Raw genomic sequence first — 18,438 nt, 5'->3', positions numbered from 1 at the left:
TAAAGACAAATTGAAGGGTGGAGGGGAGATGATATGTATTTGTTTGTCCATCCTTTAATGTCTTCTCCGTCACACATGAAGATTCTGCAGCTCTGTCTGGAGGCATGGATTTGGAATAACTCTTCCATCAGCTGGGATAGTTTCCACTACAGTATTCACCCTCTCCTGCCTGGCCTCCCTGTGGTCAGTGATGTATATTTTGTGGATGGAATTTGAGGGTGCAACTTAAAAAAAAAAAAAAAAAGTGTATTCCAGTAATATTATAAAGCAATCTTTTATCTCCCCCACCCCCCATCATGCCATCCCCCATGACTTTTTAAGTTGGTATTGATCCTTTCCAGATGTTAGAAAACAGTTTGCCCAATTCTCTTATGCTATCTGGAATGATGAGAGGATGTGTATGTGAGGGATGCAGGCTGGTGCAGAGCTGCTGTCTAATGTAATGTCAGATGCTCAAGGCTCCTGGCTGATCCTAGATTCTGCCTCCAAGCTAAAGGGGCTTCAGTGCCCTTCACAACTATAGAATTGGCCTTGCCAAGGAAACCTTTTAAGTTCACTTAACCAGACAGCTGAGGGCTGTCTGCTCCCAAAGAGCTCCTCCCACAGGCCCCTGCTCTCCTGGTCCGACCCACCTTCTCCTACCTGCCCCACTTCACCTCCCTTCTGAAAAGGCATCAGTCTGCAGCTACACAGGCAGGCTTATTTTTAACTTGGATGTTTTTACAACCCTTTATGGTCTAGGCCCCCAAACAAGCCATTTTCCTTCAGTCCTGCATGGCTGTTTCAGTGCTCATTTCAAAAGCAAGGCAAGGCCCGGCCGGCTTAGCTCAGCAGTTGGGCATCAACCTAGGATCCAAGAGACTGAGGTTCGATTCCAGTCATGGCTCATGCCCAGATTCCGGGCTCAATCCTCAGCAAGGGCGTGCAGGAGGCAGCTGATCAATGACTCTCTCATCATTGATGTTTCTCTCTCTCCCTCTCCCTTCCTCTCTCTGATATCAAGAAAAATATATTTTTTAAAAAGGTTCTAACTACATAAGGTTTGATGTGAAATTTAAAAAAACAAACAAACAAAACAAAAGCAAGCCATGAAAGCCACCCTCAGGGACATGCTATGCCTCTTTGGTGAGTCATGCTTCTCCATTAGCCGATTTCCTGAGAAAGGAACTCATAACCCCAGAGGTGTCCCTGCCTCCCCCAGACTAGCTGGGGCCTATACCTACTCCACCCAGATCTCATCCCTCTCCGTAGTGCAGGGAACAAACAGCTGAGCTCCCCAGTAGTGTGGCCATGCACTCACTCAGGACCCGGTGTCCTGAGAGCCCCATGCTTGGGTTAATTCTCTGCTGTTGCAGTCTTAAAATTCTAATAACTTTCAACAAGGGGCCCTGGGTTTTCACAGTATACTGCGCCCCAGAAATGAGGTAGCCAGTGCTGGCCACAAGTTCCATGAGCCATGAGCTAAGCCTGCTCCCCCTGCAAGGCTTAGTGTAGGGACATAAGCATCAGTGGAGGAGCCCCCACCCAGGTCATAGAGGTTTACCTGCCAAGGACTGAGAGGCCATCTCTTCAGCCCCTTTATTTCTCAGGTGAGAAAGTAAAGGCCCAGAGAGGTGAAGTTACCTGCTCACACTCACACCAGCCTGTTCCAGAACTCCACCTCAATGTCTGCCAGCCAGGAGATGAGTAGGCCACACCCTCCTTTTTTTCCTGTGTCATTTACCAGCCAATAAAACATTTTAGCTTAGCCTGTATTCTAAATTTATCCTAGACATTTTTTAAAATTAAGAGGCAACTAATTTACTAGTCAGAATCCCCAGTGAAGCCCTACTGAATCAAGCTGACAGTGTTTCAGGCTCTTACATGTTTCCAGGTCCAAACTTGAATTCCACGCTTACTCAGATGTGTTTGATACCCTACCCATGCACAATTTTAAAGAACACTCCCACCGGCCAGGCGCTAAATTTACGTCTCTCCTAGGTATCTTACCATGTGGAGACTTAGCACCTCTACAGCTGCCTCCTCTTTCTTACCTCTTCTTTCTTTTTTTTTAATTTTTAAATTGAATTTATTTGGGTGACATTGGTTCACAAAACCATACAGGTTGCAAGAGTACAACTCAACAAAAACATCATCTGCAAAGCGCATTGTGCACCCATGCCCTTTTCCCCCCCTTTGCCCCCCTCCACCTACCCCCTACCCTGCTTCCTCTCTGGCTAACACTACACTGTTGTCTGTGTTTCTGTATTTACACACACACACACACACACACATATATATATATGGTGTTTTTTTCTTAATCCCTTCACCTTCTTTCATTCACCCCCCAACTCCCCTCCCCTCTGACGGATGTCTGATCAGTGATTCACTGCTTCATTCATTCATTCCTCATTCTTTCCTTTCTTCAGTCAAGAGACATTCACTGAGCATTTACTATTCAGTAGGCACTGATCTGATCACTGGCCTTGAGGAATGCAAGTCCACTGGGGAGAAAGACATTTAACCAAGTAATTCCAATAAAGAATTGTTGGGAAAGGCAGTCTCTTGCATGCAGGGTTTCAAAGACCCACTCAACCACAGAAGAATGGGCCTTGGGCCTGGAATACTTCCTTACCGAGGGATAAGGGGTTCATGCAGGCTGTCAGGCTTATTACCTGGTTTGGGAATACCTTTCCCTGTTTTAGGCTCAAGGAGTGTTCCTATTCCTCTGTTCTGCTTAAGCGTGTATGTCAATGGCCCTGAGGCATATCACCACCTTTCAGGTCGGGGTCCTTCTGCTGCAAGAGAGAGGAGTACTGCAGGCCAAATGGCTGTGGGGGCGGGGGGCAGTTAGCCACAAGGGACCACTGCACACCACTGATTTTGATTTTGCTTCTCTCTTCTCTATGTGAGTAAAGCATTGTTCCATCTGAATTAATATCTACATAAAATAAAGAATGCTCCCACAGTAGTTCGTGCAATCTGGAAATGAGTTATAATTATAAAGAGCAGAGTTGGTCTTATGTGTAGACTGAGTGTACAGGCTGAATGTGGTATAATTTAAGAAGTGCCCCAGAAAGATGTTTTTGCTGTACTGGAAAGAATGTGAACTTTGGAATCAGGCAGACCTAGGTTTGGATACTTGCTCTGCACTTACTAGCTCATGGTCTTTGAAAAGGTCACTTAATCATTTTTAGCCTTAGCTTTTAGCCTCAACTGGAAAATGGATAACATAGACCATAATAGGGGTGTTGTAACAGTAACTGTGTTGACTAGAGAGGAAGAGTTCAGTGAGTGTCTCCCCCCAAATCCTCCTGGTCTGGGCTTTCTTGATGCCCTAAACTGTGTCATTTAGAGAGGCAGCCACATGGGACAAGGCAATGTCTCCAATTCTTGGATCAGAATGAAACACCACCAAGTGTCGTGGGCTCAGGCATTAGTCACTATCTGTCAAGAACACCCAGGCAGGAATCATTGGTCTAAGGCCAGCTCAGACCAAGGTGGCTCCATCCACAGCTGTTAGCTGAAAGAATGGAACATTGTTCAGGAGAGTGGTGATAAGAAATAGGGAAAGGTCAGGGGAGGGAGGCCACGCCTAAGTGAAGGAATTCCCAGGGGAGGCCAGACTAAGGGGACTTGGACTAGAGGGTTCGAGTTGAGTTCAAAGTTAGAAGAAATGTCCTCCCATGTTCAATTCTTCATTGTTGTTGTTTACTTGATAACTTTACTTGGTTCAAAGTATAAAAAGTGGCAGAAGGAAAAATAATCTTTTTAGTACATAAAGCGTGTTAACGTCCATATTCAACACTGAACAGGAAGGAAAGAGTCATTTTATTTTAGTGCAAATAAACACTGGAGAATCAAATACAAACATGAGAAACCACTTCCAAAAAACAAGATGGAAAACGTAATAATAAATCATTGGAAACTGAACCCTCTACCTGTCTTTGACTACTTTGCCCTTTAAAAGGTCTCAATAGCCCATCCAGGGTCAAAGTTCTCTTTTTACAGTGGAAAGATGATTCCATTTCGTCTCCACATTCAAAGATCATCACAGTTGCCAAATCAATCCCATGATTGGGCCTGATGAATTCTGAAGACAACCTCTTAACATAATTAAAACAAAAGCTATTCATATAAATGCCTCAAAAGTTAATTAGAAAAAAAATCTGCTTTGAAATTGCTAAAGACTGCTTTACATGTACGAGGTTCCCTTCGGGTGATGAGAGTGTTTTGTGACCAGATAGCGGAGGAGACTGTGCAGCATGTGAATGGGCTAAATGCCCCCGAGCTGTACACTTTGCAGTGGTTGAAATGGTGAATTTTATGGGTATTCTACCACAATAAAAAAAAACCAATAATGAAATTATTTCCCATACTTAGCATAAAATAGTATATTTGGGGGACCCATGATCATGTTCTTATTTGACTGATTAGACATTGTTTCAAAGTTTTAAAAAATGTATTATTCATAAATGTTTCTGAATGGTTTTTAAGGATGACAAAGCTTCCCTCTACTTCAATCCCTACACATCATGTTCCCTGATATCCTTTACTCAGAGCCCAGTGAAATGAGCTTAATTGAGTCCATTTTTTTTCCAGTATATGGGAAATACCATTCCTCAAAGACCATTCCACACTCTTTACTCCCTGAAAATACTTCAGCTGTGCAAATGGATGCTTGGACAAGTGGGTGTCAATATTCTAGTGTACCATGTACACACAGCTAAGACTCATTCCCCCACTTAAGGCTAATTTTTAAAAGAACATGCTCAAAGTCTTCAAAGACATTCATTTTCTAGAAGTACATAGGATTCTATTTCAGAATTGTCTGAAACCTGATTAGAATTGTCATTTGGTATTACAAATCTGAGACTCATCAGTTTCATACAATAATGTATGCCCTTTCCCAGGCCCCTCCCTGCAGTGTGGGTGGGTAAGAGCAAGAAGCAGAAAGGTTTTCTCAATGCAAAGAGGAAGGAAAGTACTCCAGCCTTTCAGGACCCAAGGGCTCTTGTCCATAAAATCAGGGACAGGGAGAGCAGTGACAATTTCGTCACATCAAGTGACAGAAATCTTCTAAGAACTTTTAAGAGCTAATATAGTATGGTTTCCTTGTCATCTCATCAGTTTAGGGAGCTGTGTCTCAGACCGAACTGCCTCTGATAGGGTAAAGCATGCCAGGATTTTTCTTTTTAAACATTCAGGGTTTTAATAGGATCATCTCTACTCATAGTTATGCCAAGTCAGGCCAAATTCTGTCTGCTTAAAACCCAGATCAGCAGTTCAGACATGCCAAAGACTACCACAAAATATTTGCAAATCTCAGTAGGACAAAAAAAGAAATGGTAGAGTGTCTGGAAAAACTTGCAAATTGCTTTCTCCAGTTAATACGTGGTTAGTAAGACAAGCCAGGCTGTGAGATGCTCACGTGGAACATGCACACGTTCTCTCCACCCCAGGGCTCCTAGGTTGTCTTTCTCACTAGTGTATCGAAAAAGGACATGTGAGGCTTTGGTGCTCAGGCCTCCTTCCAGCTGAGTCCAGCCATTCCACTTCTGAGTATGTTCCGGACCCCAGAGAACTCATGCCACATTCTCTCCTGCCACCTGTGTGCACTGCCCTCTCTCTTTCCCCTTCCTCCTGCCATCTGTCCCTTCCTCTTTTCTCTGCCCCTCCCTAAAGCCTGCAGCATGCCCCTAAGACCACATGCTTCCCTCTAGCAAGAAGTCTGACCTTGGCGGCCAGTAGCAGGGCAGTGTTGGGGACATGTGTCCCCAGTAAAAACTACTTGGCTGGCAGAGGGACTAGATGCCTTCTGCAGGGGCAAAAAGGAAGGTGCCCGAAGAGGCACATAGTAAAGCTGGTCACCTGCCCTGGTGAGGGGCCAAGTAGAAACAAGTTAGCAGGTGACACCCAGGGGTGGTTGAGAGCACAGGTCCTGGAGTTAGAGGGCCCAATTTTTAATCGCATCTCTGTCATTTGCTAGTTGAAGGACTGGGGGGAAATTACTTAACTTCCTAGAGCAAAATTTTCTCATCTATAAAACTGGGGCAATCACAGCAATGTGAATACACAATATGTATATGAATACTCTACTGAACTGTACACGTAGAAATAGCTAAGGTGGTAAATCTTATGTTATGTGGTTATTTTTATCACAATTTTTAAAATGGGGATAATTATAGGACCTACCTGTAATTGCGAGGGTTAAATGAGATAATGCCTGCAAAGTACCTGGCACATAATACATGCTCAGGAAGTGCCGGCATTCACGGTTGTTGCCGCTGAGTCTGACCGCTGGTGTGGCCTGTTGGGCTCTGACTGTGACTGCGGCTCTGGGCTGCGAAGACACAGTCCCTGCCACGGAAAAGCTGAGCCTCTAGCAGGAGACTCCAGCCATGCGTGGAAAAGGAAAGAACAGGGTACAATGGAAAGAGCTGGAGGAATCCTCGGCTGATTCATCTTGGGGCAACGGCAACATTGCCCTGCAGAGTAGTCTCCTTCCTTACAAAAAAGGAGGTTGACTCAGGACGTTCCTTAAGTCTGTTGCACTGCCAAATTCTTGTGACTACCTTAACGACAGGCGAAATCAGGAGCTGGGATATCAAAGCTGTGTGGTCTGAGACAAGCATCATGACCTCTCTGGGCCTCAGTCACTGCATCTGTGAATGGCATTGGGGGTGCTAACTCAGCCTTGGGAAGCTTCCTAAGGTTATCACATCTTGAAATTTCTGTGCGAGCCCCACATGGAAGCAGACTTGGCTGCTTACTTTGAAAATCTAAATATAATATCAATAAAGCCACAGCAAGGCCAGGTTGAAGGAAGTGGGGCATGAGGAAGCTGGGCCAGGACTAGGAGAGGCTATATAAAGGGCAGAGGGGGAAGCTGAGGACCAGACTAGTTCTGCTGCATGCAAATAACAGCCTTGTCACTAAAAAGTGCAGTTCTGTTTCAAAATGACAATGGTGGCCAGAGACCTCAGCTTTGAAACAGATATTATCCAAAAGGAAGCTATTTTGTGTGAATCACTCATCCCTGTCTATACCTGTCCTCTGATTTCACATGGGTCAGAAGGCTTTTGTCACACCAGACGGTGGCTGAAGGGACCTCTTCCCTGCATTACCAAAGGGCAGATTTGTGTGGAGCTTAGCTCTGGGTCTGCATGTGCCTTGCTCAGTGTGCATTCACTGGATATTGGCAGAATAAATAAAATGAATACATGTGTAAAACAAATAATAACATTAAACTTTAAGGGGGGGAGCCTCTCAAATCAGTAAATCAAGATAAATAATATTTAGTGTAATATTTTAAAAATCAAAATTAATGCAAAAAAAATTCCTGATGAACAAAATATTGATATTTTAAATGAAGACAGGACTAGTCCTGGCTGGGTAGCTCAGTTTGTTAGAGCATCATCCTGATAAGCCAAGGTTACAGGCTTGATCCCTGATCAGGGCACATATAAGAAGCAACCAAAATTAACCAATGAATACATAAATAAGTGGAACAACAAATAGATGTCTCTCTCTCTCTCTCTCTCTCTTGCTCTCTGTCTCTCTCTCAAAATCAATAAAAATATATCCTCGGTGACGATTAAAAGAACAAAAATGAAGACAGGACTAGTGCTGCTGATTTATTTTGCCTCAGGCCCCAATATGGTAGGTAGGGAATTGTGTCCAGGCAAAGTTCTCTTTGAGAGCTATTGGCATTGCAGCCATCAATTCTTTCCCCTGCACAGATAAGGACCGAAATGACACTCCTAACATTATCCCAGGGCTTTTGGTGTTCCTCGGCCTTGGCTCGGGCTGGGGCTCAGGACAGTTGTCTTCATACTGATCTCACAGCCAGCAGAGTCCCAGTGCTCAGGCCTCCCCCCTAATCCTCCATTATTCTCCCCTAATCAGGATACACCACTGAGCAAAGGTCTCCAAAGGCTTCCCACAGCCTATGAACCCCATTTCCTGGGCCTAACATAGCCCTTGACTCCTTGCACCCCATGCTTAATTTCTTACTATCCCCCTCCTTCCAATACCCCCAATTTTTGCCACTCTCAGTTTCTCACTACACCCCAACATCCCAGACAATTTCACCTCTGAGCCTTTGCACTTGCTGTTGTACTACCAGGCTGCTGTTCCTCACTCTTCTGCCTCATGAATTTCTATTTTGCAAGAGGATCCAGCTCCCAGGTCTCTTCATCTTAAAACCTTAAATCAGTCACCCCTTCTCAGGATCCTCCCAGCTCTCCGATCTTCCCTGTTCCCAGAAAAGAATTATGAGTAGTTTTCACTTGTTACCTATCTGGATCATATGAATTTTAAAAAATTAGCTTGCATTCCTATCATAAATTAAAGAAACAAAACTATTTTCAGTTTAGTACCCCCCCAAAACTGTTTCAGATATAAGATACAAAAGATGTCACATGAATCAAATAACAGCTCAAAAATTGCTATTAGACTGGAGATTTAATGACCTGAAGTGCTACTAATTCAGGATACATAAAAATAAAACTTAAAGCTGCAAAGACCTGAGTGTCCATATAATCCAATCTTGTCATCTTATAGGAGACCATGAAGCATTGAATGATGAGGAGAATTGCTTAGGTTTGCACAGCCAAGAAGCAGCAGAGATTAGAATCTCAGAACTCTCATGCAGTGCTCTTTTCCTAAGGGGACTCCCTTCCTGTGCCCAAGAAATCATCTGGAAGGAGAAGGGATGACTTAAGCTGGGTCTTGGGCTGAGGGGATAGAATGAGAACAATTGTGGGTTTATTACAGTGGGTTAATTATGTTTAAAATGTTTGCTTGGGTCCAGATTGTAAAGGCCTTTGAATGTCAAGCTAATGAGTTTGTAGTTTATCCTGCAGGAAATAGGGAGACATCAAAGACTATCCAGGAGTAGAGTTACATGATGAAAGGGGCAATTTAAGAAAATTAATTGGGGGCAGGGGAGAGACTGAAGGTAGGGAGTTCAAATGGGAGGCCACTGGCATAGTCCATTGTCCAAAGGGTCACAATGGCTGTTGCTGAAGGAAGGGACAGGAGGGGACTGAGACAGATAAGATTCGTCTAAAGATGAATTGACCGGTATTGGGACATGAAGAGCCAAAGAGAGAGAGAGTCAAAGAAAAATCAGAAGTTTAGTCTGAAGATCCAAAAACACCAGATTACAAGGTCTATTTCTTTTTTCTTATCAGACATTTTCATTTTTCTATAACAGACTAATATTAAAATTTACTAACAAAAATAAAATACACTATAAAAATTATGAGCAGCATCTTAAAAAGAAACCAACCCAGAGTCAAAAATGTGAGATCATGTAAACATTTGAAAAAGAAGAAAGTCAACCAAAGAATCAGCAGGCCTAGTAATGATCATTACATTTCAAAAATCCATTCACAGCACAAAGTAGTTGAGGGACTAGATGTTGCCTCCGCCTCTGTATTAAACCAAAGAAAATATTCCTTCTCTGACTGGAGCTCACAAGCACGCAAGTTGGAGGTACTGGGCGAGCTGTGAGAAGATGTTCTAAGGGACCCAACCAAGTCGGTGTAGATAATTCACAGGCAGCCACCGGTCAGTTCTAGGCGCTCAGGGTGAGACTAATAACTCTCGGCCAAGACAAAAAGTCCGGCTTGGTTCAGGGGACACTGGGGAACTGCTGCAGGCTTGGAAGGAGGAAGTGGCCTGCTGAAAACTGGGTTTTGAAAACATCAGCCAATAGGGCCCTGACAAACCTTCAAAGCGTGGCCTGGGCGGGCATGCTGCCGGGCACAGCGTTTTCCTGGTGTGAAGGGGCAGGTGGAGGCTTGGTCTTGGCAGCGAGAGAAGGGCTGGCCCTCCAGACACTAAAAGGATGAAGCTCCTGAACTGGAGCCGAGGTTAAAATGTGGGGATGAAGGCGGAGGAAGGGGTGCCCTGATCTTTTCATTTGCAAAGAGTTGCTTTAATATGAGACCTTCTTTAATCCACCCCCAAATCCAGGTTAAACAGGGATTTTCTTACTGCAATAACTTCATATGTACTGTCACCCGATACTTCCAGAAGGGGTGGGACTATGATTGTCTAACCACTATGCTATACATCTGAAACTAATACAAAATAATATTGAATGGGAAAAAGAAATATGCCTACAATAATTATAATTTTAAGGGCTTTTTCTTTAAAAAATAAAAAATAAATGAAGAAATATGCAGGGATTTTTCTCTGATTAACATTACTCTGCATTCCACCTTTTCTGGAAAGACAGAACGAAAAAAATATGCTATAACCTGCCTTTTCATGGTCCTCCGCAGATGCACTAAGGAGCTAAAAGGAAACGATATTTTCTGATCCTCTGTTGTTGTTTTTTACTAAATTTTTAAAATGATACTCCTTGCAGCTGATACCATCTTTTGAATCATCTCCTGTATTGAATAAAATATTGGAAAGGTATTATAAAATACTGCGAATTTTCTCAGATTATTCTTTGGGGATCCGGCCAAAATATCCAAGCACAGCTGCCCTCCCCGTGCCCCGTGGCCCTGGTGGAGCTCTGCGTCCCACCCGCCCATCCTTCCTGGACTTGTTCTGTCTCCCCTCCTCCCACCCCATGTACCTGGGACTGGTCTCAGCCTCTAGGCCACCTTCTGAAGGGCAGTCACCATCTACGGATTCATGTCCAACTTGTGTGCCCTTAGCCAGTGGGACTTCCCTGGGGATCTACAAAGAACTCCTTCCTATTCTGATAACACTGCCAGTGGTTCTCAACCTGGCCCACACACTGGTATCGCCTGGAAGCCAACACTCACCGAAGGCTAGGCTCCTGGGGTCAGAGTCCCTAACCTGGTGCCAGCCTAGGAACAGAAGGATCTGCCGACGAGAAGCGTCTCTGGGCCTACTTGTATTGATCTGAGCACAGGTGAAGGTACAAGCTGGTCAGCACCCACAGATGACTCTTTCTGCTCTTTTTCCCTGTTGAAAGCAGACGTCATACCCTTGACCAGAACTCCTGCGTGTCAGTGCGTGCCTTTCTTGGGGACAGTGTCTGGATAGGCCTTTGGCACCCCATTACGGAGAAAGAATAAGATTTGCCACTAAAGGTATTTCAGGCAACAGCAGGCAGGTGGGAAGATATTCTGGAGGTTGGCAAGCCTTCTCTTCGGCTCTTGGCAATTAAGTCTGGCCTAGAATGAGATAAACCTGACCTGGTCCTTTAAGAAAAACAGGTTCTCAGCCTTCCGTGTGCATAAGAGTCACCAGTCCCAGTAAGGTTGTTAGAATGCAGATTGCTGGGCCCCACCTGGGACTTTTATTCCATTGGTATGGTTCAGGGCCCAATGATCTGAATTTTTCATTTAATTTTATTTTTAGCAAGCACATCATTTTTATTTGTACTAAACTTAGTGTTGATTAAAATGCTTTCTTCTTACACTTGGATATAGATGACTACATGGAAGCATTTGTTAATATTAATTCTTAGTACACACTAAGAACCTCCAAAATTCATCTATTTGCAAATGGCATTACTGTAGGTTAGAGGTCAAAATGCCACTCCATGTCAGGGAACACGAATACCCATAGTTTCATGCAGAACTGAGGTCTGTAGACCATTCCCACAGGTTGGTGTCAATCAGCCATGCCAGGTCGGGGAGGGTTATCAGCCAGCTCTTCCTGCTATCACCCATCCCCCTCCACCCCACAAAACCCAGTGACAGCAACAACAAAACCACAACCAAACCCAGTTCGGTAGCACCTTCTGGCCTGGAGGAAATCTACCCAAGTGGAAATGCTTTCACTTCACATCTCCAGCAGGCAGCCCTGACTTGAGTTTTGTTCCTGGTAAATCCAGTCCCCGGGGTCTTAGAAAAGCCATTACCCTGGCTGAAAATGCCAGTGTGGGTAGGCACTTCACATCTCCTACCTGTCGTTTTCACACCAACCCTGCAAGGTACACACTACTGTCTTCATTTTACAGATGGCAACATTAGGGAGTCTTCAGATCATAGTGCAGGGAACTGTTTCGGAGGGTGGTCTGGGTTCAAAGGCACAGGAGGGAACCTGAGATTGTCTGCTCTCTCCTGTCCCTCAGGCCTAAACCCCCTGATCCAAGGCTCCCAGAATCAAGGCATTCTCTTATTCTCAACAGCATTTGCTCCTCCTGGGTTCCTCAAGTCTGGCCTGGTCTCTCGCCTCCCTCCAGCACAGGGTCCCGACATTTCACTATTGTCATGCCCACCTGGCTTAGAGTTTCAGCCAGTCAAGGCCCTTCAGTGTGCAGAGGGAGAAAGGTGCAGATAAAAACTAGATGGCTATAATATCGTAATAACAATGCGTGGTGCCAGGTGGGCACTAGGCTTATCAGAGTGATCACGTCACAAGGTTAATCACTATGTTGAACACCTGAAACTAATACAGTATCATGTGTCAACTGCAACTAAAAATAAGTTTTTAATTTTTAAAAAATTCTTCCCACTGTTAACCTAAAAATAAAAGATCTTCCAAAGTGGGGAAGAAAAAAAAAAAAAAAAGACTAATTGGCTAAGCAGTCAAAGCCTAAGGGTGGTGCTCACTTATGAAAATGTTGAAGATATGAGTGGAAAATGCAGATTACAAAATGTCAAGGATGAGCTTAATCATGTAAAATCTATGCATTTATACATTGTGGTAAAAATGGGAAGGCTCCAACTAAATGTTAATAATGAGGGAGACTGATATCTTAAGTTTTATTTCCAAATTTTGATACAGTGAGCATCTCTTACCTGTAGCCACCAATGCAGTATCATACGAAATAGTTTCAGTGCCCTAAATGTCCCATTTCACCTATTCACCCCTCCCTCCCTCCTCCTGAACTGACAAGCTGTCCTCTCATCCTCTGAACTGCTCCATCCTCACTGAAAAGCTTTGCAGTGTAGGCCTTCTAAATCCTTACAGAGCCAGAGAATATTTCCCCCAGGCTCCCCCCAACCCACAGGGTTTCATAGACCTATGTTAAGCCTAACTGTGCACCACTATCCACATTTTCCAACAAAAGGCCTAGCGTCCAGAACCAGAGACTCTGCATTCAGGTTTATGGGAAATCACAATTTTCTCTGGGTACAATAGCTGTGTACAATCTTTACATTTTGTTAACCAAAGAGCCCAATCAAATGGTTTTCTCAGAACACAGGAAAGGCTTGTCTGAAAGGTGAATTCAAATATCCTACTCTCTCAGGGCAGAGCCATGTTATTAGGAAGAAAATGAAACATGGCCCTATACTCCAACGCTGTTCACATGTTTCTGCAGGTATGTATGTAAAACAGATAGGAAAAGGGATATAGTAAGGTCCTGGAATGAAGAGCCAAATAATACAGAAAAATTTTCATCATAAAGTCTCCTTTTTATAAATAGAAGCCCCCTCTCCCACCCGAGCCACTCACCCTCACTCTCCGGCTCTAAGGACTGGTAGGGGCCGAAATCCCTTTGTCTGCCAAGCTGTGTCCCCGCCACTGAGCAGTGCCCACGCAGAGAAAAGGGGCACCTTTTTCTAATGTGTGTGAACGCGCTCTGTTGGCTCAGAAACAACCTTTTAAGGACCTCTTGCATATCTTTCTAAAAAGTTTTGTAAATACCAGCACATATGTGCGTGTATACAGACCTTTTCCCTCCACAAAAAGGCACCTGCTACACACCATTCTGAACGGCCACCCTTCCTTCTTTTTTCTTTCCTTTCTTTCTTTCTTTCTTTCTTTCTTTCTTTCTTTCTTTCTTTCTTTCTTTCTTTCTTTCTTTCTTTCTTCCTTCCTTCCTTCCTTCCTTCCTTCCTTTCATTCGTTCTTTCTTTCTTTTCCATTTTTGTTTAACTTAATATTTCTTGGGGATTTTATACATCAGCAATACAAATGTTTGTGTGTTTTTTAAGGGTTTGTGGTATTCCATTGTATAGCTTTATCAAAGTTTATTTAAGAAGTTCCCTTTTAGTGATTTACGGGTGTTTAGGTTGTTTCCAGGTTTCTCAGGGGGAAGGCAGAAAGGATTAGGGTTATTACATACAATGCTCGCATGTGTATAATGCGGATATCTATAGAATGGTATAGTTTTATGACCATGTTCATAGGACAATTCCTAGCAGTGGAATTTTTGAGTAAAAAGGCATGAACATTTTCAATTTTGACAGATACATACTGTAACAATTTACATTCCCAAGCATATGTGTACTCTCATACCCTCGGTAACCATGGGTATTACCACAATCGTTAAGCTGTGCCAGTCTGAGGAGCAGGACCTCTCTCGTTGTTGTTTGATTTAGATTTCTTTAAATATAAGTGATGTTAAATATCTTTTTCTCCATCTGTTGGCCACTTGTATTTCTTTTCTGTTAGCTGTGTGTTCACGTCCTTTGCTTATTTTTCTACTGAATTGTTAACCTTTTTTTTAACTGAGTTGTGAGATCCCTCTGTAAATCAAAAATTACAGTCATTGTTGTCGTTACCATTGTTATTGTTATCATTGTTATGTATTGCAGATATTTCTTCCGCACGTCATTTATCTTTCGATTTTGTGCATGTTTTTGTTCTGCACAAGTTTTAAATATCTGTGCAGTCAGATTCACTAATCATTTTTTTATGGATTCTCTATATGTGCAGCTTTTAAATGACAATTTTTCCAGATGCTACCTCCTAAAATTAACCAAAAAAACCTTGGGTCTGATTTCGGCTTATAATGTGTGCTTCAAGGTAGTCCCATCCTTGCAATATAGGTGCCTGACGGACAGGAAGTGATGGCAGTGAGGCTTCTGGGGGGTCAGAGGGCTTTGGCCTCCCGTCTCCTCGGAGCGGGCAGACCTGGGCATGAGTGTTCCCCTTCACTGCCTCCGGAGACGGGCCCAGGCACCCAGTGACCACCCTCCTTATAGGGCCTTGGAATCAGTCACCCTCTCCCTCTACTCAGGCAGCAGATGGTCAGCTTAGTTAATATAATTAATTAAACCTAAATACAATGTCATTCATGCTATTTGGGGTTTTATTGTAGGATTCTCTCTCTCTCTTCAAGAAGGATAGAAGACTTTTAAAAAATCAACCTAGTCATTAATATTGTTTAATTTTGTCTCTTACAGGCAGTTTCAAAAGATGGTCCATGATATTAAGCACAACGAGGGTGGAATAATGAACAAAATAAAAAAGTAAGTTAGACTCCGACATGAGCTATGACATGAGCAACGTGTCGCCAGCCATGGGGGGGGGGACAAAGTCCTCTGCTGCCCCAGTGAGGGGTGGCGACCTCTCCAGCCCGCAGCCCTTTCTCACCTGTGGCCTAGAGTCCCCGGCACTCAGACCCACACTCAGGACCAGGGCGAGTGCACGGGGTGATTCTCAGGACCCTTGGCTTTTCCCTCTCACGGACCAAAAGGCGAGCGATGACATTGGAGGTGCTGGGCAGATGTCAAAATGACGCTTACGGAAGCAGCAAAGTCAGCTTCCAAAGCCATTTAGCTAAGGGCTCGGGGGCACGGCTGGGGACACCCAAAGGAGAAGTTGTAAGAACCGGCCCCAGCTTCTTTAGGGTGCATATCTGTCTTCCATACTTGGATTTCTGCTCTTACAGTTATTGCCTTAAAAGGTGTTTTCACCTGGCACCTGGAAAGGGAAAGCTAGAATTCTACATCTTCCCCCACACCCAAAACTCTTAAGCTTTTTCTAAGAGAAGAGAAATTGTACATGAAGTGCACATATTTACATTTGACACTCAAAATCTAAATCAAGAGGAAAGGGGAAATGTTATTAAGTTTTTAAGCTGTTGGGGTTTTTTAAAAAAAGTAACACAGATTCATTGGGGGGGATCAGAGATAAATATACTTCTTCATGTCCCCACTTTCACCCACTGCTCCCCAGAAACAGACATAGTCCTGTGTGAGTTTGGTATATAAATCTATGTGAATGAACTTGTACACACACGCATACATACATTGGCATAGTTATGATGCACACCTGTACACATAGATTTCATCATGAATGGCATCACACTTCATAAACCATTCTACCAACTTGCTTTGTCTGGTCATCTTACTTAACGCTATATCATGGATGCCTTTTTTTGTTGGTGTGTGAAAATAAACCATATTCCCTTCTAAACAGCTGATTAATAATCTACTATAAATGTATTATTGTTCATTTAACCAACTATATATTGTTGGACATTTTTAAAGGGGGTGTTAAACTGGAACAACATTTTTAAAGGGCAATTTGATAATATCAATTCAGATAAAAATCAAAATTTTGTGGGCATTTCTTTCAGTTTAACTGTCACAAATAACATTTCAATAAATATCCTTTGCAGACTTTGAGTATACCAGAAAGCTAAATTCCTGAAATGAAATTTCTGGGTGGAAGGATTTGTGCCCTTGAAGTTTTTATCGATATTAGCAAATTGCTTTCCTAAAATTTTGTTTCACCAATAATGTACGAAAGTACGTTTCTTTATGCCTTCAGAACGGAGTACTGTCTTCATTCTTTTTGGTCTTTGCTAAACTCAAAAGTAAGAAATCGCTTTTTGTGGTGTTTCAGACTATAAAATGTAAATGAGTCTCAACGGGTATAAGTGATCATCATAAAAGAAAGAAAATAACCTTCTGCTTGTGGGGCAACAGTTGTCTCATGGAGGAGGAGAATTTGTTTTCATGGTCTGTCCTGTGACTGGGAGAGGTGTGTGATTATTTCCACTTGTGATTTCAGAATCTCATTGAAATGAGAGAACCCCCCAGGCAGCTGCCAGTTTACAATACACCAGTTTTCTCAATAGCATGCAGCTTCTGCATAAAATGTCTATTCCGCGGTCAGTCATACTTGCAGCAGCCATGGGGATCAAATTTTTCCAGAGTTTCCATCGCGTTATACCCGTTGTCCCCAAATGACTTTTTCTTGGCAAACCATGTTTCCTCTCAGCTTGGAAAATGCGGCCGCCGTAGTCACTGGCCCTGGGGGAGTCAGTGGCCCTTCGGTTCGGAGTGACATGCAGTTCTTAGCTCTCACTCGTTGCCAGGCAACAGGTGCCACCTTGAAAGGAGGAAGCACGGTTGAGCACACTGGTTTCCTAAGCCAAGACCGTGACAGAGCCGTCACTGGTCATGGTCGGATGGGAAAATAAGGACCTCGCAGGGCTGGGGGTTGGTGTGCAGCTGCGGCTGCTAAGTGGGCCCGAGCCACAGCTTTTATTCCTGGTCGGTACTCAGTGACCCAGTCCTTTCTTTTTTTATTACTATTATTTTTTAATCCTCACCAGAGGATATTTTTTCTGTTGCTTATCAGAGAGTGGAAGGGGGGGGAGAGAGAGAGAGAGAGAGAGAGAGAGAGAAACATCGGTGTGAGAGAGAAACATTGATTGGTTGCCTCCCACACGTGTCCTGACCAGGGCCAGGGATCGAGCCTGCAACTGGAATCAAACCCGGACACTTCAGTCCACAGGCAGACGCTCTAACCACTGGGCTAAACCCACCAAGCGACCCAGTCCTTTCTTGAGTCTGTCCTTTATTCTCAGATGATGACCTTCACATAGTCGGGGGGTATTGAAATACCCTTTCTTTTCTTTTATGAAATGATTACAAAGATGGGTAATAGTTTGTGTTTTTTGAAATATTACTGGCCCATGAATAGACCTGGCCCAGACCCAGTTTAGTTTTTGTTTTTCCTTCCTACACCTTTGGTAATCTTCCTTTCTGGACCTCATCACAGGTCTGATGGTTGTATCTTCCCCAGCACACCCTTCTGGCAGGCTTGTTATGAGAATCAAATGAAATAATAGATATGAAAGCCTTTGGGGGGGGGAGTGCAGAATTTCTACACAAATATAAATATTGTTATTTTTGTAACATTACTGTTCTGGTTTATAAGCCTTGTTTTTTGTAATCAAACATGAATTTCTGATCTGCTTTGGTTTTCCTCAAGGACTGAAATGTGTTTTGTATGTAATCATTAGCTTATATGCTGCTTCTAAAGGATTTGATATTTTAGTAAATAAAGTCTACTGGATATAGGTTTCATTTATATATTTTAAATTTTTAATTAAGTAAATCATTCTCAAATAAAATGGGTAACTATTATTAAAAATAACAATTTACTATAAACCTTACCCATTTCAAATAATGGAAGGGGCGTGTTGCCAGTACTTATAAAAAGCCTTAAGACTGGGATACATTTTTAAAATGTAATTTTAATTTTCTTCTCTTAATGAGTGGGGAAGTATTGTGAATATTCAGAACATTTTATATGTGTATAAAGATACCACAGTCATTTTGAAAGTGCTTGAAGCAGTCAACTACTAAATAAGCAAAATATCACTATCCCCAACCTAGAAATACTCACTGCTCACTTATTTTTCAGTTTTTTAATAGAGCAAAAATAATTTCAGTCCAACCTACAATTAAAGTACTCATTATAACTGTTTCCTATTAAAGCATTTATTAAATTTGTTTTCTATCTATTAACTCTATATCTGCTTATATCATA

At 42.9% G+C, this 18,438-nt stretch overlaps 1 protein-coding gene across 1 annotated transcript in view; it reads left to right on the top strand.

Annotated features, from left to right (window-relative positions):
- BLNK (B cell linker) overlaps window positions 1–18,438 on the top strand; it is a 58,995-nt gene that overhangs the window by 6,360 nt on the left and 34,197 nt on the right. Inside the window, exon 2 of the mRNA XM_081157903.1 lies at window positions 15,054–15,119. Coding sequence (XP_081014029.1) covers window positions 15,054–15,119 — 66 coding nt within the window. The remainder of the gene's footprint in view (window positions 1–15,053; window positions 15,120–18,438) is intronic.

The sequence above is a fragment of the Miniopterus schreibersii genome (assembly GCF_964146895.1).
Source record: "Miniopterus schreibersii genome assembly, chromosome: 14".
In the NCBI taxonomy this organism is placed as follows: domain Eukaryota; kingdom Metazoa; phylum Chordata; class Mammalia; order Chiroptera; family Miniopteridae; genus Miniopterus; species Miniopterus schreibersii.
The sequence above is the reverse complement of the archived record's forward strand: the minus strand, read 5'-3'. Positions and strand labels throughout refer to the sequence as shown.